Source organism: Phodopus roborovskii, unplaced genomic scaffold, assembly GCF_943737965.1.
Source record: "Phodopus roborovskii unplaced genomic scaffold, PHOROB, whole genome shotgun sequence".
NCBI classification, from domain to species: domain Eukaryota; kingdom Metazoa; phylum Chordata; class Mammalia; order Rodentia; family Cricetidae; genus Phodopus; species Phodopus roborovskii.
In genome coordinates this window covers 20,156,573-20,182,183 of record NW_026126418.1, presented here as the reverse complement: position 1 = coordinate 20,182,183, position 25,611 = coordinate 20,156,573, and the positions used below count along the sequence as shown (strand labels likewise).

The window sequence follows — 25,611 nt, the reverse complement described above, 5'->3', positions numbered from 1 at the left end:
GGCTATTAAGAGTCTGTAGGTGATTAAGAAAAGAAGCAAAATAAGAAAGAAAAATCTTTCATCAAATTTAAGAGAACCTTATATTTTCATTTCATTCTTTATTTTGACATCCATAACAAAAACTCACAAATGGGCTTTTGCTTTGCATGCATATTGTAGCAATGGATTCATTTAAAGGTAAGGAATACTTCATGGAAAAATCTACTCTGAATACACAATTCTAAGGAACACAAATCTCATACTTTTCCATTTTATTGTACATTCTTTTATATTTGTATAAGGCAATAAACAATTATAAATTTGGTCCTTTTTACTCACTTATATTTTTAGTCTCTTAATTGTACTTCAAACTCTAGAATTTAGTAATAAAAATTTTTGAGACATTTATAAGGTCTATACAATTTTATTGGCTTTATGGCCTTTTTTACCTGTTTGTGCTAAAAGAGGCTAATTTGCATGGCATTGATGATTTACTTTTTAGCTCTTACCAAGGTTAAGGGAAAACTATGTGCTAACTATTTTATATAAACTGGTAGATCATTTTAAAATCACATATATCTTTTTTTCTTTAGATTCTCTGTGCCTGGGTGAGTATAGAGCCAATGTGCATTCATATATGGCCTTTCATATAGTGTAGAATTTTCAACCCCAAGATTCAGTGTCTTTACAATTACTCTCTTCCAGATATCAAAGCACTGTTCAAGGTTGGAATTGTCTATTGTCACCCCCAGTGTGGCAGAAATTGGTTCCCACCCCACTGATACACCTGTCTTCTTTTCAGGGAACAGTAATGAGTTGCAGTTCCAATCACACTGTACACTGAGATGATTTCAAAGCTCACCATTATGCTGTTAGACTCTGTCCATTAGGACACTAACGAAGGTAATGCATGTGACATGGTAAGCTCATCTAGGCCTCTCATGCCCATTCCTATGGAAACTGAAATTATACAAATATCCACTTTTTAAAATTCCTCATCTGCTATATGGATCAACATTTAAGAAAGTTTTGTAAGTAATATATTAAGGTGCCTGCATAGCAGGAAGGACATCAGGTTAAAAATGTGAATTTTATCAAATAACATGATTTCCATCATAATGGGCCTTTAGATTTTTTTTAAGGGATGCCTAAAAGTAATGTTATTTACTCTTTATATGAGTAAATTTTTAGCATCAAGTTTATCTTTTTATGAAGTCTGATATTTTGCTTCTGTTGCTTATTGAGGCCTATTTCAAATGTGCAACAGATATCAACAAAATCCAGATGTAGGAAAAGGTACACGGAAGTCTGAAGTCTGGAGTCTGTGTAGCTGAGGATGAGCACCACAGTGTTATCTGACATGGAATAAATTTGTAGAGCAGGCATCCTCTCTTACTATATGTTGTGTTATTATAACACTTGGTAATTTATAAAGAAACTTGATAATTCATGCATAAAAATAGATGTGTTTGGATCACAGTTCTGGTGGCAGGTGAGTCCAAGAAGAGAGGCTATACATCAGGTTAGAGCCTTCGTTTGCATTGCTGCATGGCAGAAGGTAGATGGGCAAGAAATGGTGACAACAGGGGAGAATTAAATCTCTGGCATGACAAATCAATTTTACATGATATCTGACTTTGTCCAACAGCAAAGCCATTAATTCAGCAGCAGGCATAGAACCTTCACAGTCTAATCACAGTTTCTTAGGGAATGAGCCAACACTGTTGCCTTTTGAGATATTTTCAGAGGTGAACACCGGGGGAACACTGAAATTAAATAAGTCCTACAGTGTACTTCTTTCATAGTACTTGATATGATACAGAATTCTGTTGTTTAGGTCAATGAATTTTAGGATTTTCTTCTTTATAACTGTCTCATTTATTTTTTAAAGAGCTATTTTGTTATTTTTAGTGTGTGTGTATGAGAGAGATGGGGGGCATACACAATAAATGAGTAAAATTGAAAACATATGGAGAATTCACCAAAATTAAAGAGCAATTAAATACTGCATGGAAAAATGATTTGTGACATATACCGAATGACTTCTCCCTATTATTTATAATGCTAAATATGGAGAGCATGAAAAGAGAAAACTGCTCTCCAACATTTCACAGAAGCAAGGATTTTTAAAAACCAAATCAGCAGTTTAAATTGAACACACATGTAGAATTGCATTCATGATCAAATGGGCTTTAGTCCATGATTACTCTGGTCTCAGATATGGGAGTCAATCAGTGTAATCAAATATATTCATAGCAGAAAGAAGAAGAAATAGTTACATATATTTATGAGCACAAACATTTGGAAAAATTCAACACTTCTTCACTATTGCAAAAAAAAGCTCTTAACATTAGTTCTTAACTTGATGGGGAAAAAAATTGCAGAAATCACCTTTGATGATTAGAGATTAAATGTTTACCTTCTAAGATGAAGAAGGTGAACATATTCTCACCCCTGTTAAAATATTTGTCATACTTCTGAAAGTTCTACCCAGTGCCTAGATGTATGAAAATGACACATTTCAGGAACCACAAAACAGTACTGTCCATCTTGCAAAAGACACAATGCTCTATGTTAAGGAGCTGAAGAAATTTCAGAACAAAAGATGACCATATGAACATCAATAGTATTTCTATACTAGCAATAGACTGGTGGGAATTGAGACAAAACATATTTTTGCTGATGGCTAAAAAATATGATATTTAAGTATAAATGTAATAAAATGTACATAAGAGTAGTACACAGAAAGTTAGAAAATATTGACAAGAAAATAAAATATATTGGAAATGAACACTTTTAATGGGTTGTAACACTCAACACAATGAAATATGAGTCTTAAACTAATAAACAAATGTGGCAATGACTATTAATTTTCAAACATTATTTAAAAATTGATGCTGAAAAGAAAATTTAGAATAAACCAATTAATAAAAAGAATTAAGTGCATGAATCACGCCCTTCCCCATGTCCAAGACTCTTAACATTTGCGTTGTCAAATCCCAAGGGATGATTGCCAAATACTGCCAATTTTTGGCTATCTAGGTTTTAGGCCATAGTGTAGAATCAGCTAGCATTATTTTGTAGAATTGAAATAGCATTAAAGCAATTCCCAATAGCTTACCATTATGTCCTTAGATTAATGTATCTCTCAATTCTTAACAGAGAAGCTTCTTTATGTGGTAGATGGCTATGAATACAGATACCCACAACTTGTCAAGGTGAGAGAATGAGACTGCAGAATTAGCCTTAAATTGCACATCTATACCACACTTCTTCTATACCTCAGGGATCATCAAGGAAAAGAGGGCATAAACAGTGTAAGATCCAGCGACAGTGGATGGCAATAAGGAAACTGTTTTCAGGGTATAACGGTTGCACACATAAACTAATAGTAGTTGTGATAACATGCACAAGACCTGTGCTAGCTCAAGCTAGACAAAATCCCAGCGTGGAGAGAGGAGGTGAGCATGAAGTCAACTCTACTAGCAACTGATAGCTGCTGAGAGAAGGGCAGTCAGTTTTCTTTATGGGTGTGGCTCCTGGTAAGCTGACCATGCTTCAGTGATGACCTCACATCTAAAAGTATTTCTGTAATGCAAATTGGATTTAACATGTGTGTGGGGGGGCATGAAACAAGGTTTGATTAGTAAGAAAGAGGGTATGGATTTTGGAGGAGTTGGGGGGTGAATGTGCTAAAAGCACATTACATGAAGTTCTCAAAGAATGAACATAAAATGAAGAATAAAGGGCATGCAGCAGTCCAGTTGTTTCCAGGATGTTTTGTGCCACTGTGCTAATGAACACTCCAATACTAGAGGTGCATAGAGGAAGCACAGTAGGGTTCCCAAGAGTAAACTACATGCAGGCACATCCACCGGCTTTTGATAAAGATGCAAAATTATTGAAAAAAAGAAAACCTAAAATTTGGTAACATATATGAAAAGACTATTTCACCAGAAGGACATATGTATAAATATATTAAACCTGTCAGGCTTATTAGCCACTAGGAAGATGTGAATTATCAACAGAATAGGATATTATCACACTAAGCATTCTGAGTTATTACTGCACAGGCATCATCATTGCTAACTAAAAACAGTGACAACATTAAAGCTGGCAAAGACTCAGAGCTCTGGGTCTTTTATAGATTGTTGTGAACATGGAAGATGGCATAATCATTGTGCAAAAATAATTTGGTAGTATTTAAGGAATCCAAACATACAGTCCAGTTTGTACTCAGAGCCAATTTTGCTTACATGAAACTTATGTTCATGTCAAAATGGGGAAATTTTTAAGCAAGTTTCATTGGCAATAATTTAAGAGTGTCAACATTCTTCAGAAAACTGTTGGTTAAACAAATCACATAACTACACTGTGAAATAGCACTTAGAATCCATGAGAAAGAAACATGGACAAATGGTGGCTCTCCAGTGGCAACACCTAATCTGCAAAACTCCTATAGTATATGATTTTGCATATAACCTAATCAAGATGTTAAGATTTTTAAAGTAAAGTAGGGACTAGTGATTGACTTGGGTTAGAACTAGTAGGTGGTTGGGGTGGTTGTATTTGTAAGATGCAAATATACAAGAAGTTTGTATGGAAGAAGATCTCTGATGGATATTTGATGTCTTGACTAACATGGTAGCCATGGGAATATATATAACAAATGAGAACATGTCATCTAACTACATGGATACTGTACCAATAACAAGCTCTGGTTTTGATGTCTAGAGTTATTATGGAAGATGAAACCATGCAGGGAGAATCTTCCAAAGGTGTAAGTGGTATTTTCTGCATTATCTTTCAAATTTCCTATAAGTCTCTAAGTATTTAAAACCTGAAAATAGAGTTAGTAGAAAGTCAGGGTCTGCTGTGCAGCGATGCAAGCATCAAACAAGCAAATTATGCAAAATTCTCAGCATAGGAACAGACACTGAGTTGAGCTCACCCAAATGGCTGTGATAACACATGCCAACCAATGGTTAGTTGGCTTTTACAGTTATTTGTTCTCTATCTTCTTTCACAGGAAGCACTCAGCCAGATGAAAACAAACCCCTCACCCCACTGCTAGTGGTGGAGTGCATCCTCTGGGCCTTAGGTGAAACATTCTGGAACTTTATCTCTGACCCTTCTGTTCTGCTGCTTCCTGTTCACACTGCAGTGATCACAGCAGATGCTGAAAAATGACATTTGTTTTGTTTTACTTACACTGGCGTTGATTCCAGTTTTTTTCTCTGCACTTGGTCAAGCAAAGCCTCTGTTTCTTTCTCATCTGAGAGTTTATATCTGGGGCCTAAAGGGATTTATATTCTCTTGACAATCTGAGGTCTCCAGGGCTGACATGGGATTGGATAAACAGCCATCACTAGTGATTTTAAAAATTATGTTAATCATAATAAAGGGTTTCATTATGATAATTTTGTAGGGACATATATTTTGATTATGTTTCCTATTAACCTCCCTTAGTCCCTTCCACTCTTTCTGCTCATCTTTATCTTTTATAGTTAGTAATTTTAATTTTATTTATTCATATGTTTGTGTGAATGTGTGCACATGTGTGTGAAGGTGCAGGAACCTGTGAGTAGGCAGAGTCCAGAATGAGGCATCTAATACTTTGCAGCTGGAGTTACAGGTGATGTGGGACTCCCTCCTTGTTAGGAAAGTCCTAGGACTTGAACACTGGTCCTTGTGAACAAGTGTACTTAACTGCTAAACCTCTTCATTCCTCTCTTGCCACTAGTTACTCATTTTTGACTAATTAATTAAAAATTTCCACATAAGGCTTTTTATTTAATATTATTTTATTTATAGAAAGAACACTTCTTTCTATAAATACTATCTCTTGTCATTAATCAAGTTCAGCATCTTTTTATATTGTTCAAGGACCAATATTAATAAAGATATTGGTGTAGAGAAAAATATAAGTCAATGTAATCAGTGAAAAAAAAAATCAGTATCTAAACTAAATGTAAGGGCATTTTGTCCCCAGTGTGACAATGAGGGAAAGTGCTTTGTAACATCACATTGACTAACACTATTTTACATTTCTTCTTTCATTCACCCTAAAAAATTCTGTGTTCCTTTAGTTCAGCCCTAGGCAAAGACATGTTTTCCACCTGTACTTTATAAAAATACTTCTTTTTGTGATTATAATTTCATAATTTCCTATTTCCTTTTCCTCCTTCAAAATCCTCCCATGTACTCTCATTTTCTGTAGCTCTTAGTAGTGCAAACAGTCATTATTTACATGCTCTTTATAAATGCATTGTAGTTCTTAGACATCTATTTCTAAATGTATTTTATCTACAGTAGCAGAAAATACTTTAATGAGTTCCTCCTTGGACAGGAAAAAGATGGAGTAAAAATGATGAGGGTAATTAATGACAGAAATAATTGCTCTGAAGTGCTAAGAATATAAGATATGTGAGATATATTTGGTCGGAAATACTACTTGAACCGTAAGATAATATTAAAGTGACATGATTTATATATAGATTTGTGTAACAATTAGAACTAAATTTATAAGAAATTTTATTGCATGTGATTTAGGAAATTTTAAATATTAATATTGATTATATAGAATTTGTAGCATGAATAATAAAATTCAGAGACAGATATTGGGGTTCAAGCTGAAGATCAGAGAAGCGTAGCAGCCAGTCAGTAGCTCTTACCTCTACCAAGGCTGAAATGGAGATCCTGTCTTCCCTGTGACTGGAAATTACATCTCACATGAGACCCTTTGCTTCTTCCTTATATATCTTTCTAGTGCTGGGATTAAAGGTGTGAGCCCTGTGACTCTCTTAGCTTCAGTCTTGTGTAGCCATTGGTGGTACTGGACTCACAGGGATCCATCTGCCTCTGTCTCCTGAGTCCTGGGATTAAAAATGTGTGCCACTACTGACCACAAAAATGTGTGCCACAGCTTCTATAGCTAACTAGTGTGGTTTGCTTTGCATTCTGATCCCCAGGCAAGCATAATTAAATCATAAACAATATATTACCACAAGAATTGGATGATTTTCTATCCATTAACATATTTGAAACAATATTTTTTAAACTTTATGTATGTTTCTTAAATTTTCAAATAATGCCTATAAAGACTTCATCCTGAGAAATGTTACATGCTAATGTAACATGCTTTTTAAATGACATTACATAAAAAGTCAGTTTTGGGAGCAGGTCTTGGGGTATTTATTTTCCACAATCTAAGTTATTACATATTGATATATGTAGCACTGATTCATAGCTGAATATGTTTTCAGATTCAGATTATTAAGTTGTGTTAACACATGTTTAACAGACACTTTCAGTTTCCCATTTCAATGCTTTGCATCCAATGCAAAGAACTTTTTGCTCATTGTTTTTAAACCTTCTTTGACCTCCTTGTTTCTCAAGCTATAGATCAGAGGGTTCAACATGGGAATCACAATGCCATAAAACACAGAGGCTACTTTCATATTCTCCTCAGAATTGTCAGAATGAGGCTGTAAGTACATGTAAGCGAGGGTTCCATAGAAAATGGTGACAGCTGTCAGGTGCGAGGCACATGTGGAGAAGGTTTTCTTCCTCCCTGCAGTGGAAGACATATTCATGATGGCAGCCACGATGTATATGTAGGAGAATATAATGACCAGCACAGTGAATGTCAGGTTAAATCCCACAAACACCATAAGTAGCATGTAATTAATATCAGTGTTGGAACACGAAAGAGTGATGATTGGGACAACATCACAGAAAAAGTGATTAATGCTTTTGGAATTACAATAAGACAATGAAAATGTAAATCCTGTGTGTACTGAGGAATTTATTGATCCCATAAAATAAGAAAGAGCTACCAACCGGATGCAGATTTGCTGAGACATGATTATAGGGTAGCGAAGGGGCTTACAGATTGCCACATAACGGTCTACTGCCATAACAGCGAGGAGGTAACAGTCACTGGTTGCAAATGTGGCATATACCAGCAATTGCATTACACATCCTGTGTATGGTATGGAGCAGACTTCTACCATGAAGCTCTGCAGCATCTTGGGAGTGATGGCAGATGTGTAACAGATATCAACAAAAGCCAGATGTTGTAAGAAGAAGTACATAGGGGTCTGAAGTCTAGAGTTAGTGTTGATGAGGAGAATCATCCCAATGTTACCCATCATGGATGTCACATAGATGATGAGAAATACAATGAAGAGGACACACTGAGTATCATGTTGGACCCCAAATCCTAGAAGATAGAAGTCAGTGACTTTGGTGTCATTTCTTTGTGCCATAGCTGCTAAAGAGTCTGAAGGGGACCAAGGTAAGAGGGGAAAACAGGAGTTATTGAATGAAAGGATTCTTATATTTTATATTGTTTATTAATAACTAATTAATTAATTTTACATTCCAATTGCAGTTACCTCTCCCTCCTCTCCTTCCATTGCCTACCCATCCTCCCCTCTGTCAACCTACCCCTAACCTCAATCTACACTTCCATTTTTATTCAGAAAAGGAAAAGCCTCCCATGCATATAAACAAAACATGGTGTATCAAGTTGCAGTAAGCCTAAGGACCTACCCTTGTATTAAGCCTGGGGAAAGCAACCCAGTATGAGGAATAGGGTCCCAATGCCAGCAGAAGAGTTAGAGACAGCCTCTTCTCCCACTGTTAGAAGTTCCACAAAAAGAGCACACTATACCACTGTCCCATATATGCAGGCTCCCAAGTTGTCAGTTCAGACTCTGTGAGCTCCTTTATGGGTTAGTTGATTCTGAAGGTTTTCGTGTGATGTCCTGACCTTCTGGCTCCTATAATCCTTCCCTTGCTAGGATTCCCTGAGCTTGGGCTAATGTTTGGCCATGGGTCTCTGTATCTCTTTTCATCAGTTGCTGAATGAAGCGTCTCCGCTGACAATTGGGCTATGCACCAATAATCCATCCTGAGACCCATGTCACATTACTTTTGAAAAAGCTTTATTTATTTTATTTTTTGTGTATGAGTGTTTGCCTACATAGATGCATGTGTACCATGAACATGTAGTGTTCACAGAGGCCAGAAGCAGGTGCTAGAATCATCAGAACGGGAGTTGTAGACAGTTGTGAGGAGACATGTGCATGCTGAGAACCTAACCCAGGTCCCCTGCAAGAGTAGCAAGTACCCTTCACTGCTGCTCTCTCAAGTCCCTAATATATTTTTTTTAACCGAGGTGTTTATCACAAGTACAATTATTTTTGATAGCCTCTAAGATAAGATGCTAGAGCCAGTATACAGTCAATGTATTTGAGCCAGGAATTCATTTTCAAATAAATTGTACTTGATAAAAGAATGCTGCCTTTTTATGCATAAATCCAAGAAATTTAGGCTGACATACCTTTCTGCTGTAATAAAAGTTTTTATGTTTACATAAGTTAATATAATTTTTTTTTATCTTTTTTTAATAGCCTATAATTTTTTCTATTCCTTTATTCTTTCAATCACGTAATTCTAGTCATAGATGTTGCAATTATTAGTCTATGCAAGAAAAAGGTTCTGAGACATATTCATGATCCTCACATTTTATCATATGACTTATTGTTACCTTTTTCTTTTACAGCTATCATATAAAGAGCTTGCCTCACAAAATGGATATGAGAGGTAAATTTGCATTTTCCATGCCATTTTCAATTTTGGTTCAGCCTTAAGAAAAAAATTCATGTGGTAACAGTTTAATATTTATGGTATCTTATTTTAAATAGTAACAATCTTTGTTTTTCTTCCATTGTCCTCTTAAGTATAAAGCAAACATGCATTCACACAATGTTAAACTAAAAACTGTGATCCAGTGCCATTATGCTTAAACTTCCATCCATACTGCCAAGGATTGCAGATTATAAAACTATATCTGATGGCCTTTTTATGGCGTAAATTGACTTCTTTCCCAACAATACTTGTGTTTTTTCTTATGGGACTAGGGATAGACTTCACTTCTTAAAAAAAAAAAAAAAAAACCTCTGATTATATATTATTTATTTACGTGTGTGTGAGTGAGTGTGTGTACATGTGTGTGAGTGTGTGTGTGCTCATGCTGCAGAGCATGTATGGTGTGTTATGGTCAAAGGGCAACTTGTGTGAATTGATTCTCTCCTTACTTGACTTGGATCTAGGGGATCACACTCAGGTCATCAAGCATGTCAGGAAACAGTTTGATGTTCTGAGCCAACTTGTTAGACTATAGACCCCATTTTGAATCACACTTGCTTGTGTGTAGTCATGACCCATATCCATACTCTACCCAGTGGAGCACAGACAATCTCCCTACAAGTTGAATCAATTCTTCATCTTCACTGTTACAGAAACTGGGGCATCTGGATATCAGCTCCTAGGAATCTTCCTTTGTTAGCTAGGTATTAATAGTTGTGGAACTTGGCATGATGTATGTTAAGGTTGCCATTTGTAAAACCAATTTAAAGTGTAGATTTCAGATAAACACTGTAATATTACTAGAAATGTGATCTAAATATTATATGAGAAATATTAAGAGATGAAAAATTTTAATGTATTTGGAATCCAAAATTAGCAGACATCCTATGTTTTTAAGTCTGGTGATGCTTCTGCTGTTTCATGGGAACATTGGTCTACTTCAAGTTATTTCTGAAATCACATTGGTCTTTTTTGTTTTGCTACATTAGAATATTAAATATTTGACAATTTGTATAGATAATGGAATTTTACTGGACTCACAGTTTTAGAAGCTAGTAGGTCTAAGATGGAATAACACTTTCTGAGGAACTTTTTACTGTATCACTCTAGAGTGGAAAGGCAAGAGGTGTGAGAAGAAGAAAGACTTAAGAACACATCAATAATAGAGGAGACCAATCCTCTCCCTTCATAACTTGAACATGAGAACAGAAGTTTCACAGACCTCTAATAAAGATTTTTATTTCTTTAATATGCACCTGCGAAGGATCCTATAACAATGGTACAACTTTCAACCTAAAACTCATGTTGATGATTCATTACTGATTTATCAAACACAAGAAGATAAAATACTGGGTCAGCAACAGGGAAAGTTGAGAGCATCAGCTAGATCCACACTACTGAATCCTCTAGGAATGGTAAGAGGGTCTGAAAGAATGAGGATTGGTTCAGATCCTTCGAGAATAGTTTCTTGGGCATTTTGGGTAAGAACCAGTGCATACCCTTTCATAACACAACTTATAGCTTATAAATTTTGGTTATAACTGACAGGCCAATAACTCAGGGGAGACACTAGAACTTCCCTGGCTTACTAACATTAGCTGCCAACATCTGATATACAAAGAATGCAGAAAGATACAAAGCCTATGAAGGAAGTAGAAACTTCCAGGATAAATGACCATTTTTGAAGCTCTCAAGCAACCACCAAACACACAAACAGACACAAACACAGACACACACTCACAGACATTCACAGACACATACAGACACACAAACATATATACATACACTGACAGACATACATACGACTGCTGTGGATTATAAATGTGAATTAATTATTGAAGGGTGTATCAGGTTATTCAAAAAGACCTTAGGCACTGTGGAGTATTGGACTCAAGGGAATACATGCTAGGCAAACACTTTATCCTTGAGCAATATTCACAGCCCCAGGCTATTAAAAACTAGCTATCTAATTATATCATGGCTAAATATGTGATTTAATTTTTGCTTAACACTTTTGTTCATTTTTTGTATGTGTAATGTGTTATGTTGTAATGTAACCTATAGAGGAAAAAATGTCTCACATCCCCAGCACATCAGTAGAGCATTCCATTACTCTTCTATCAGTAACTCTCAGCAGTGTTGTGTCATCATAGAGAAACTGGTCAGGAGCAATTGATTTTTAGTGACAGAATATGGAAAACTATGTCAGTGTTCACAATGGCTTCTCAGGTACTTTCAATTCTTTGAGAAATAAACACCATAGGACATATATAATTAATAAGAAAGACACTGCTGATTTCAGCTTCAGTTTAATGAGGGCTGAAAAGAAGTAAATTCTAGGAAAATTGTTTTGTCATTTAAATCTGTCAGAAAATAGGCAAAATGGAGTTCTTCAAAGGACAGATTCTACCTTGAGAGGAAAAGCAATTACCAGGCAGATCTATACTAGGTCCACTCCAGATAGACAAGGCTTTATAAAAAATATATGTGGGATGTGACAAACTTTGATGACTCCCTATGAGAAGCTCCACCCTCCCTGAGGAGTGGATGGGGGTTAGGGTGAGGGGCTGGGGGATGAGGGGATGCTGGGGATGAGGGGCTGGTGGGGATGAAGAAAAGGCATGTTACAATTCAAGGATTTTTGGTAAGATTGCCATTTTTACTATGTTCATCCTACCTATCCAAGAGCATGGGAGATCTTTCCATTTTCTGGTATCTTCTTTAATTTCTTTCTTTAGAGCCACAAAGTTCTTATTATATAGGTCTTTTACTTGTTTGGTAAGCATTACACCAAGATACTTTATGTTGCTTGTGGCTATTGTAAAGGGTGATGTTTCTCTGATTTCTTTCTCTGTCTCTTTGTCGTCTGAAAAAAGTAGGGCTGCTGAATTTTTTGAGTTTATTTTGTATCCTGCTAGTTTGCTGAAGGTGTTTATCAGCTGTAGGAGATCCCTGGTAGAGTTTATTGGGTCACTTATGTAAACTATCATATCATCTGCAAATAGAGACAGTCTGACTTCTTCCTTTCCAATTTGGATCCCCTTGATCTCTTTTTTGTTGTCTTATAGCATTAGCTAGACCTTCTAGTATGATCTTGAAGAGATATGGAGGGAGAGGGCAGCCTTGTCTTGTTCCTGATTTTAGAGGAATTGGCTTAAGTTTCTCTTAAGGACCTTGAGAACACATCCCCCATGGAGGGATAACTGCCTTAACCTAGAGACAGGAGAGAAGCCCTAGTCCCTACTTCAAATGACCTGTCAGATCTACATGACCCCAACTGGATGGCATTGCCCTACATATGGAATTGGGGTGGGGGGATGGGAGGGGAGGGTGGTTAGGGTGCATGTGAGAGGGCTGAGTGGGTAAAAGGGAGAAAGGGAAGGAGGGAGGAAGGGAGAGAGGGGGGAGGGAGGGAGGGAGAGGGAACTGGGATCGACATGTAAAATAATAAATTAAATAAAAAAACAATTCAAGGATTTTTTAAAATGCACATATACAATTCTAGACTTTGCATGGAATGTTAAGGAACTCTCAAACTGAAATTTTTAAAAAGTCAAGTTAGGAAATTAGTAAGCTACATGAAAAAGTGTTTCACCAGAGTTCTATATGAATTGTGATTGAATATATGAAGTATTTCCAATGTCATTGCCTGTTGTGGACACACAAATTATGAGTACCATGAAACCATCACACTAACATGATGATAGTATGGAACACACACACACACACACACACATATATATATACATACATATATATATATATATTATATATATATATATAATATATATATATATATTTAATCTGGTGCTTCATAATTCTGTTTTTTTTTTCATAGCACTTTTGGTTTATTTATTTATTTTTTTTATTTTACATGTCGATCCCAGTTTCCTCTCTCTCCCTCCTTCTTACCCTCTCTGCCCCCTCACATACACCCTGACCACTCTCCCCTCCCATCCCCCCACCCCAATTCCACATGTAGGGCCATCCACATGGGGTCATGTAGAGCTGTCAAGTCATTTGAAGTAGGGACTAGGACTTGTCTCCTGTCTCTAGGTTAAGGCAGTATCCCTCCATGGGGGATGTGTCTGCAAGGTCCTTTTGTGCACAAGGAATATATTCTGGTTAGTATGGAACACATATTATGATTGCCAAAATAAAAATAATGACAATACCAGATACCAGAAAAGATACATGATTGCTGAATATCTCAACATTGTTGTGGACTGTAAAATGGTAAATCACCTGACTGAAAGTTTAATAGTTTCTAAATTCTAGAATTCTAAATATATGTTCACCATGTGGCACTGAGTTTGTTCTTTTGGTTTGTACAAGACTTACCCCCACAGAAGCACACAGAACCAAATTGTTAGAACTTTTACCTGTAATGGTTTCCACCAACCCAAATGCTTAATAAGAGAGTATTAGTGAAGCAAATGTTGAACAACCATAGTGTGAATTAGTACTTAAAAAATAAAGGAGATTCCACTATTGGTATATGTGACAATTTGTATGAACTACAATGAAATTTTGCTAATTCAATGAAAAAGCTTATTTCCAATATTTATATATTGCATAACTTCCATTTCATAACATTTTGGAAATTGCAAAAAAAGAAGGGGAATAAATTAGTGATTAACCAGGCTTGCATGTAAAGATGGAGGGAGTTGGTGTGTCTATGCATGGTAACAAGCTAATAGTTTGTATGGAATACAAGATCTGTGATGGACTACCTTGTATATTGATTTTTATGATGCTAATATATGAATTCACTAAAGTGACAACTGGGTAGAGTCATGTACACAATAGTAACATCAAAGTCTTGACTCTGGTGTTGTAGTGCAATATATAAGATGTTAACTATTATAGGCTTGTGGGAGATTTCTGCTGTATCTTTGCAAACTTCCTGTGAATCTACACATTTTCAAAATAAAAATATAATAAGAAGGAAAGATAGATTAGGCTTCACTGTAATGTGCAGTTCATTTGAGCAGTGTATAAAGTTTCTGGAACAGGAGTCCACACTAAATGAATGCTCACCAAATGGCCAAGCTAGCACACAGGCAACCATGCTATGCTCTTCACTATTATTTGACTAATGAACTGGAAGTTTCACTCTCTTATTCACTCATTCACTTTCTTTCCCAGGCAACACTGACACAATTCAAACCTCTCACTCCATTTCATTACATCACCAAAGATGAGTAGTGGCCTTCTGGTCTTGAGAGAGTCATGCTGGACTCTACTTCTGGCTCATTTGCTTTGCAGTTTCTTGTTCACTGCAGAGCAGTGCAATTACCTTGGTGACAGGCTTTACCTTGTTTGATTTACCTTGACTTTGCCTTTGCCTCCAGAGTCTTTTTCTTTGTTGCAGCTGGCTAAGGTAATTGCCCACCTAAGCCTCTCTGAGTACTTTTATCCTTCAGGAAGTGAATAGCTTGGGCCTAAGGGATTAGTATTCAGAGAACCTGAGGCTCCTGGGTCTGAGATGGAATCGAATCAACAACATTCATTTGTTATTCCCTGATGAAAATCATCACTTTCCTGAGGGGGCAAAATTTGTTTCTGTGTTACTTTCATTAGTGTCTGTCTACTAGACTTTTGAAATATTTCAGTTTATTTCCTCTCTCCCTTGCATCCTCCATCCCTCCCTCCTCTCTCCATTCTTCCTTAATCACTCTTCTTCCTTTGTATTCCTAACTCTTCCCTATCCTCACTTCTTGTCTTCTTCCTCCTTTTCTTCTAGCACCCTCCCTGCATTCCTTCCAGTTTCTGTCACTCTTGCATTTCTCCTGTCTTCTCTCTGAATAACAAGTAATTGTATGTCAACAATTTGAAATGCAAATGTACATAGTATAAGAACCACATCATCCTCCTATAGGGAGAAATTTCCAGTTTTTCCTCCTTGGTGATCACCACTGCCTTGGCATCTTGTTACTTGGCAAGCTATAAGCTATGCATTGTGTTTGAAACATACTAATATTTATATTCTTTATGCTGGCCCCACATATGCCAGTGCTCTTCACAGTACTTTGCAGCTAGCATTTCACATTTCACTTAGTGTTCTGTCTGATCTAAGTCAATCTGTACCCAGAGAAGCCACAGTCCTTTGTGGTTCCATGGTATTTTGCTGAAAGCTTTATTTCCTCATCTGCTTAATTTATTTTTTTCTCAATTGTGTGACATGTGGAATGTCTCTAACACTTTTTTACTAACATAGGTGATGATAAATATCAGTATGTATCCTCAATTTTGATATTTTATATGTCATGCTTTTTTTTTTTTTTTTTTTGCTCCTAATTTCTATTATTCTTTTAAAAGCATGCGTTGTGCCAGGTTGTGGTTGTTCATGCCTTTAATCCCAGCACTCAGAAGGCAAAGGAAGGTGAATCACTGTGATTTCTAGGCCAGCTTGGTCTACACAGTGAGTTCCAGGACAGCCAGGGCTACACAGAGAAACTCTGTATCAACAACAACAACAATAACAACAACAACAACAATGAAATAAGAAACCCTAATGACAACAAATAAAACCACATGTTGCTTTTGTATCTCAGCATTCAATTATCTTATTTTTTTGTACAATTAATAGTTTAAATGTATAACAATCTAGTGAGAATTCAACTTCAATCATTCTTGACTTATTTACTTGACTCCTAACCAAGTTCCTCCTTTATTTTTCCTCTAAATGTGTGTTTCACAGGACTATGCATCAAATGCTAAGCAAGCATGCTGCCAGTGTAACTTCTCAGCACTTCCCCAAACATTCTTGCTAAGGTATGTACAATTTATAAACAAACTGTGCACATTTAACAAATATGACCAATGTTTTGGAGGCATACTACATTTTTAAAGTCAGCTACAATCAGTGACATTCATCAACTCCAAGTGTTTTTCAGTAATCCCTGTATATGTGTGGTAAGAAAACAAGTTTTGTCCTACTAACATTTTAAAAGCCTAATTTTTGATTTAAGACATTTATGTGATTACAATCCCATATCACTTAATGATGATGAATCAATGCATCATGAGGTGATTCCCCTGTTGGACAAACACCAGTAGTCGTACTTCCATAACTGGTATAGTTTTGCCACATACTTGAGCTACATAGGATAGCCTATTGATAGTAGGCTACAAAATTATGTTGCTGAACTAAGTTCTTTAGGGAATTGTAGTACAATGTAAGTATTTGTACATATAGAAAAAAGTACATAAAATATAATATATAAATCAAACATGATAACTTGCTGTGATGGTTAATATTGGCTTTTAACCAGATATAACTTGGAGGAAGGAACACCACTTGAAACAGTGTTTCCATCAGATTGGCCTGTGGGCATTTTCTTGATTGCTAATCTATGCATGAGGGCCCAGCCCACTGTGGATGGGCCTGGATTATATAAAATGGTCAGTGGAAGTGATCTAGGGGAAACAATCCAGTAAACATTGCTGCTCTATTATCTCTGTTTCAGTTCTTCCTTGAAGTCTCTGCTTTGGTTTCTGCCAATGGTAGCTTGTGAACTGGAGGTATAAGGTGAAACAAACACTTTCAATCCAAGTTGATTTGGTTGTGGTGGTTATTACAGCAACAGAAACCAGCATTTATAATCTGAGTAGGATATTGATCACAAATAGTACTTTGAGCCCTGGAAGTTTCTTTGAGTGAGTCAGTGACTAATAGGTGGGTTTTTGTGGAAGTCCTGAATGTAGTCAGACTTTCTAAGCACTGTACATTTGGGTCACATGTGTTTTATTAAAAATATTAATAATAATTACTAATAAATTACCTTAAAGATTTTAAACCTTTTGACTCCTGTAATAGCACAAACATGTTATAACCACAAGAAAATGTCTTCTTCATAGATTTTTCTTCTATAAGCTTTTCCTGTACATTTTTGTCCTTTCAAAACTTAATTAAAAAATGAGCATACAGATGTTTTCATCTAATGTCTATGGAAGGTGCAGAAGAGGTAGGAGAATGGAAGATGTCATATGCCCAAGAGGGTAGAGAGGAGTGCTATGAAACTGCCTTTGGGTATTCTATGGCTATTGCAATCCTGAATATTCCACAGCTGTGGTTACCTGCAGAAAAACTGCATATAAAATAAGACATCAAAGAGGGCAGGGGACTAGTTGGGAGGGGAAAGAGAATCAGTGTAAGGAAGAGAGAGATTTAATGATAATGCGGAATTATTATTATGAGGGTCACTATGTGTTGTACACCCAAATGAAAATTTTAAAATGTTCTAAAATCAAGCACACATATGTGCACACATGAACCTCCCCCTTACCACCCACATGCACATGTCTAAGCCTACATAAGATGGAGATTATTAGTATAGTTTTCTTCCACCCCCACAACTTGTTTTATTAAAGATTTAAATGAGTAAAAACATGGGTGGAGCACCGCTGTCACCTTATGTGATGACCACACCCTGTTCTGGAATCCTTCCTGAGGGACCTCCCTGAGACTCTTGTGACTCTTGATAAATATATTTATCCTAGTTTGCCCTTTCTCCTCCATTACATATTTGAACTCTGGACATTTTGTTCTACTAGTGAAAACATTTTTGCTGTGGGGTCCATTTTCTCTACCTCAAGGAGCTGGCTGAATTCTCCAAGAAATATTTGAAGAGATTTCTGTGTTTGTCTTAGAGTTATTTTCTTCTGCCATGCCCTTTCCTCTTCTGAGAGCTTCATGTTCCTGTTTTAGTGCCAATAGCTCCTCCTTACTCAGTTCCTTGGGAACTACACCTAGGAACTCCTCAGCATCATCTTTATCCAGGATCAGGCTAGGTGTATTCATCCAGGTGTATTCTATCTGAACTATAGTCTTAATGAGTTTTGGAAGCTCTTTTTTTGAAAAACCCTTTGAAGGCATGAATGAACATTTTCAGTGCTTTCTTCCAGCAGTGTTTGACATTACATTACATTCTGGTTGACGTTAGCCTGAGCCCATGAAAGGTTCTTGGTGTAGTCACTGATGTTGCAATCCTTCCAAAACTGCAGCTATGTGCTTTCTGTGTCTTTCAGTTGTAGCAATGGCCAGGACAAAGGTTATTTCAGACAGTAAATAGGTTTTAAATGCTCCTTGGTATATCGTCCTATTATATAAACAGTGATATTTAAGGAATTAAATACTGCTTTGATGTTGGTATGAAAATCAACAAAATGAAAATGTATAGAAATATTATGAGCATAAATAAAAGAATAAAAGGAATATTATTTTCCAAACAATACTTCTCAGTTTTATTGGCATGAAAATTTGAGGGAGCATCATGAAAAAAGATCTGGGTCCTCACTGCTGCCTTACTGCTCCTGTGGTACCCTGAAGATATTTATATATGTAAAAAGACTGAAAGTTCTCATTGCTTCAGATCCCAGAGTATCAGTTTGTAGTTAGCAATAATAGCTATAGACTAAATGTCATCCTATTTTTAAAGGTTTGGTACTAGGTACTGCCTGGGTCTTCCTGTAGGTGAAAGTCCTATGTCTCCAACATATGGAGGTCTCACAAACACTGAAGGCTGACTCTGCTAAAGATTTCTAATAGCTCCCTAAAGTCTTCAGCTGATCTCTTAGCAGCACTTGCAGCAATACCCTTCATCTTCACATTGGGCAATGCACAGTAATCATTGGACAATTGAAATCATTCATATTCAGTAGTAAATCAATGTGTGTACAGATGTGGCCTTTCCCAACATCTAATATTGTTGCTTTGGCTGTGGCCCTTATGGTGCTGAAAGAAATACACACCTGTGACTGTTCTTAAATCAGCTCTTCACAAGTTTCTTTGTATCTGATACCAGCCTTTCTGAAAATTTAACTATAGATTTTTTTTTTTTGCCTCTGACAAAGAAGATCCTTCAAGAGCTTCTATCACTTCACTTTGTTTTATTATTTCTCCCTCTACTCTTCCCAATACCTCCCACTTCCCCTCCCATCCAGATCCACCTCCTTTCTGTCTCTTATTAGAAAAGAACAGGGTTCTAAGAGATAATAACTATACATAACAAAATGAAATAAGATAAAACAAAAACCATCACATCACTTTTGTGGGCCTACATAAATTTTAGTAGTAGTTTTTCCTTTGTTCATTAACAAAGAAGTACATTGGAGTTTCTTTGGTGACAATATGGAATTTGTAGGTCACCTTGGGAAGTGTGGGCATTTTATTCAATATTGCAACTCATAAATAGATTTTCACTTGATATTTCTTTTAGGAAGTGGCTTTGCTTTCTCTTGTGTTGTCATGGTCACATATTGAATATCTGCATACTGTGTGTTCACTGACATATGTTTATGATTATTTTGCATTAATTTTATCTTTGAAAGTCTGTAAGATAAAATAAAAGTGTTAAAAATAAAAAAAATCAATACTATAATACAGCTTTATCTCTGTGTGAGTGTGTGTGTGTATGTGTGTATTTGCATGAACATACACAATGTCTGTGTTGCGGTGGCTAGATGTTGGTGTTATGTTTCTTTACAATCATTTTCCACCTTGTTTTTTTTCTTAAAATGACTTTAAAATCTTTCACTGAATTTGTTCTTTGACAGTTTCATGAATGTGTGAAGTACATTCTGATTGTGGATGGAGTTATTTTCAGACAGTTCTTGCTTGTGCAGGACATATTTGCAGATGTTTCTCCAATGTTCTCTTCTACCAGTCTCAGAGTTTCAGGTTTTACATGAAGGGTTTTGATTCACTTGTAACTGATTTCTGTGCAGGGTGAGAGATGGGATCTGATCTCATGATTCCTTGTGGACACTCTGTTTCCTATCATCATTTGATGAGCAGATTATCTTTTCTTCAGAGTATGATTTTGTCATCTTTGTAAAATAAACACCCCAAACAAACAAACAAACAAACAAAAAGCAGGTGATCTTCCCTGGGAAAGAAAGACTATTTCTCAGCATTCTTTACTTGCCTGTAGTACTTTGTCTATGGCTGAGGTCTTGTGTGGCCTCTGCCTTCCAGGTTAGCAACGTTATAGAAACTGGGCAGTTCTTTTTTTTTTTTAATTTTGTTTTGTTTTGTTTTGTGTGTGTGTGTATGCGTGTGTGTAGAAAACTGAAAAAAAGAGGAGGCCATGAATTTTAAAGACAGCAAAGTGGGGGTGTGGTATATGGGAGGGTATGGAGGAAGGGGGGAAGGGAGAAATGATGTAATTGTGTTATACTCTCACAAAATAATATATAAAAATAGGAGGTAGCAGACCTCTATTCTATTGTTCCACGTGTCTCTTTTCTGTCACCTCCACACTGCTTTGCTACTATGGCTCTGTAGTATGATCTGAAACCAGGAATTTCATTACTTCCAGTATAGTTCATTTTACTTATGGTTGTTTGGCTTTTCAGTCTTTGCGCTTCCAGATGAATTTTAGGATAGCCTTCACTATTTCTGCGAATAACATAATTGGAATTTCATGGGGATCATATTGTATCTCTAGATGACATTTGGTAATACAGATATTTTCATGACATTGATTATAATAATCTAGGATCCTGAGAAATCTTTAATTTATTTCTTCTGTTTAAAAAATTTTTTCTTGGTGACAATTTTTCGCTTCCTTTGATTTATTCCCAAGTACACCTTTTCTTTCTTTCTTCCTTTTTTTTTTTTTTTTTTTTTTTTTTTTTTGTATTTTATGTTTATGAGGTGTCTTTAGAGGCCAGAGAGATTGTTGGCTCCTTATAACTAGAGTCACAGATAATTATGATCTGCCACATGGATGCTGGGATTCTTGTTGGAATGGTAGAGAGTACACTTAATTATGAAGCTATCCCTTCAGATCTGTGTTCTAGACTTTTAGAAGGCGATTTTGAATGGATTACTCTACTGATTTCCTTCTCAGCATGTTCATTTTAGGTGTGTAGGAAAACTACTGCTACTTTGAATGTTGATTTTGTATCCGGCTGCTTTGCTGGAAGTAAGTCTTTAGAATCCCTGGAATAAAGGATCATGATACCTTCAGATAGCTATATTCTGCATTTTTACTTTCCTTTTATTTTCTTTTTTTTCCCTCTAGCTAAGACATCAAGCATTATATATTGAATGGAATGAAAAGACTAGACATATTTATCTCAGTAAGACTTGTCTCAAGTAGACGTTAGGAGAAGTGTTTTAATTTTTTCCCCTTTGACTTTATTATTTTGAAAAGTGTTCATTTTACCCCTAATTTCTTCTAGGCTTTAAACTAAAGTTCTATTGGACTTTGTCAAAGGTCTACGTGTATCGAGATTATCATATGATTTCATTCCCTGAATACATTTGTAAACTGTTACATTTATTGATTAGGCACAATGAATTATCTTTGCATCCTAGAATAAAGCTTGTTGGTTTTGATGAATGATCTTTTGAATATGGTGCGGTACTGAATTCAGTATACAAATGTTCTATTGAGAATTTTAGCGTATGTTTTTGTCATGGAGGATTGTCTATAATTCCAGTTTTGTTGTGTCTTTATTATTAGGATAATTCTTCACAATTGTCATCCCATAATTTACATTTTAACTGTTTAATCCATTAACACACTGTCCAAAGTTTGTTGCTGATGTTGTGACCAGATAACCTGACAAAGAGCAACTAAGGGGGAGAAAGAGTTTATTTTATTTCACAATTCCATGTTACAGTAAGTCAGTCATTGTAGGGAAGTCAAAGCAAAAGGAAGTCAAAGCAGCTGTTCACATCACTTTCACAGACAAGATTAGAGAGAATGAATGCATGAATGTCTATTTGTGCTGAGCTTCTTCTCTACATTTATGCAGCCAAGGCCCCAAACCAGAGAATGGTGCCCTCCCGCAAGAGGTGAGTGGGTCTTCCTACCTCAATTAGCAGTATCCCCACATATATGGCCACAGCCCAATCTAACCTAGAAAAGCCTCATTGAGACACCCTTCTCAAATGATTCTAGAGTGTGTCAAGGTGACAAAACTAACAACCACATAGATATTTTTGTAGTTGTAGTTATTTTAAGTTTTCTCCTAATGTTAAGAGTGACTCATGGGTTCCTATTATAGTAGTAAGAATATTCTGGATATTGGCATACTCTGTCTTTACCAAACATGTTTTATATTTCACACATTTCTGGTGGTACTAATTAAAACCCTCTAATTTCTTTTTTTTTTTAATTTTTTAAAATTTATTTTATATAACAAAGTCCATTTAAATGAAAACAAACATTTGTAGACAATATTTGGGAATTTGGGCATTGTTCTTTCCAAACTACTTCCTGCTGGTAAGGGGCGCTGTCATGGGGGATTTGAAGAAGATTCAGAAATCCTGGCTGTAGTCTGTAAGGCTGCTTTGTCCAGCTGTTTTGAATGTAGGATCACCTCATACTCTGTAAAACCCTCTAATTTCAATTGGAATGAGCCTCTTTAAAATTTCTCATAAAACAATTCTGGTGGTGCTGAACTCCATCATTCTTGTTGGCTTGGAATATCTTTCTTTACCTCTCTTGTGTATCTGGAGAGCAGATTTTCCAGGTACAATATTGCTAATTTTCATTTTCCCCTGTTAGCACTTTGCATGTCTCTCCTTTTCACTTCAGACCTACCAGCTTCTGCTGAGAACCTGTTGTGGGGGTTCCTCACATACAGGATTTTTTTTCATACTGCTATAAAACATCTTTGTCATTGATTCATGACAAATTGATTATAGAATATTGGTGAATTCCTATTTGGTATGAATGTCCTAAAGGAAAATGAAATGAAGCTTTGTAGACATTCATACATTTTTATTGCTTACATATTTCCCTAGAATTGGTGTGTTTTCTATTTTTGTTTCCTTAAGTCATCACTTTTATTTCTCTCATTTTCTTCTGACACTTCAGTAATCCATGTGTTAATTTTCTTGATGGCATCTCTTAAATGACTTAGGGATCTACTCCTTTACAGCCCTTCTCTTCACTGACTATAAAAGTTCAAATTGTTTATCTATTGCAGTTTCCATTTCATTCACTGTATTATTCTTATATAAGATCTTGTTCTTTTAAGGACACACACAACTCTATTGTTTGAATATCTACCAAGTAGTTGACAATCTTTAGTTTTATTCCTGTTGATTGAATGTTGACTTTACTAATCATTTCCTGGAGGACCAATCTGGGTTAAATTTGGTTGTAGTGATTACCATTGTTTATACTATCTTACCATGTTAAACTGTCCCACTATATCTCATCTCATAGCTATTTACAACATTCTTCTTTTCTATATTTGTTTCATTGTTTTAAAATTGCTAAACAGTAATTATTCAGTGATATAATAGAATATATTGACAAACATATGTTGTGCAGCACTTAAGATCTTCAACCTGTCTTCACCTCATGGTCTTCGCCTCATGGACTCAACCTCATGGACTTCAATTCATGTGCAGTAATACTTAATACTTTACAATGAAAATACCTTAAATATATTCCTTTAGCAATAAGGATATGACTTGTTTTATTGAAAGATTTAAATGAGTAAAAACATGGGTGGAGCACCGCTGTCACCTTATGTGATGACCACACCCTGTTCTGGAATCCTTCCTGAGGGACCTCCCTGAGACTCTTGTGACTCTTGATAAATATATTTATCCTAGTTTGCCCTTTCTCCTCCATCACATATTTGAACTCTGGTATCTGTCTTTGTGTGCCTGAAATATTTCTTTTAGAATGTTATCCCGTAGATTGATCCACATTGTCACAAATGAGAGTTGTTTATTTTAAAGGCCACGAAGTAGTATTCCACTATCCAAGTAGATTTGAAAGATGGAGGATATGTTCACAATGACCTTTTTACCTGGTCTTAGAACATGCCTTAGGAGAAATTAAAGTTCTCAAATCTGCAACTGAGGTCGATGGTTCTTTCCCACTGGCCTTAGTTATTGAACTTCCTGAAGTAATTTTGGAATCCGTGTTTCATGTGTTTTCTACTTTCCATCCTTTAGCCATTGTTTCAGTTCATGTTTTTTTTGCTTTTCTTTCCTTCTTATTTTCAAGAGATGGTTTCTCTGTATAACTACCCTGCCCAGGCTGTTCTGGAACACTTCCTGTAGACTACTCTGGCCATGAACTCACAGAGATATGCCTGCTTCTGCCTCCTAAGTGCTGAGAATAAAAGTGTGAGCCACAACTGCCCAGCTCATATCTTTCTTATTTCTGCTTCTCAATCAACTCCTTTCATACCAAGCTCACTTTTTTACAAATATAGACTCTTAAATACACAGTTGATGTTTCTCCTCAATTCCTTTCATCACTCCCAAGCTCTTTCACTATAAGGTTAAACACTTTGTCTCAGTAAATAGGACCTTTCACAATTTTCTCACTACTGATTGTACTGTTGCATCTCCTCAAACCAAAGCATTTCCTGCAATGAACTCTGAAAACTCCTTCTTCCCTTTCTGTAGACAGAAGTTTCTTTCCTGCCCAGTCCTGCAGCCCTTTAGTCCCAAATAAACACACAGAGGCATATATTAATTATAAACTGGACTATTGCTCAGTCTTATTACTAACAAGCTCTTACAACTTAAATTAACTCATAATTATTATCTATGTTTAGCCACATGGCTTGGTACCTTTTCTCAGTATGCCATTGTCATCTTGCTTCCTCTGCATCTGCTGGTGACTTAGTCTTTGCCTTTCCTCTTCCCAAAATTCTCTTAGTCTGGTAGCTCTGCCTATACTTCCTGACTGGCTACTGGCCACTCAACATTTTATTAAACTAATACAAGTGACAAATCTTTACAGTGAACAAGAGCATTATCACGTATCACCTTTCATTTCTCATCATTTACCCTTCTGGTTAATCAATACTTGTCCTTTAATTTGTCCCCTACTGTCACTGTCTCTCCATGTACTGGCTGCTGATTATGAGCATATCCATCCATGGTCCTTGTATGATAATTAGTAAGTGAATGATTTGCTTGCATCATATATTATATGCACCTTAAAGGCAAGTGCAGTGCTGTTTTGTGTAGTTGCATGCCTA

General features: G+C 36.1%; 1 protein-coding gene across 1 annotated transcript; it reads right to left on the bottom strand.

Moving 5' to 3' along the window:
* Window positions 1-7,301: 7,301 nt before the first annotated feature.
* Window positions 7,302-8,249, bottom strand: LOC127221861 (putative olfactory receptor 5AK3). Its single transcript, XM_051183837.1, has one exon. The coding sequence runs from the start codon at window positions 8,247-8,249 to the stop codon at window positions 7,302-7,304; it is 948 nt and encodes a 315-aa protein (XP_051039794.1).
* Between the last annotated feature and the right edge of the window lie 17,362 nt (window positions 8,250-25,611).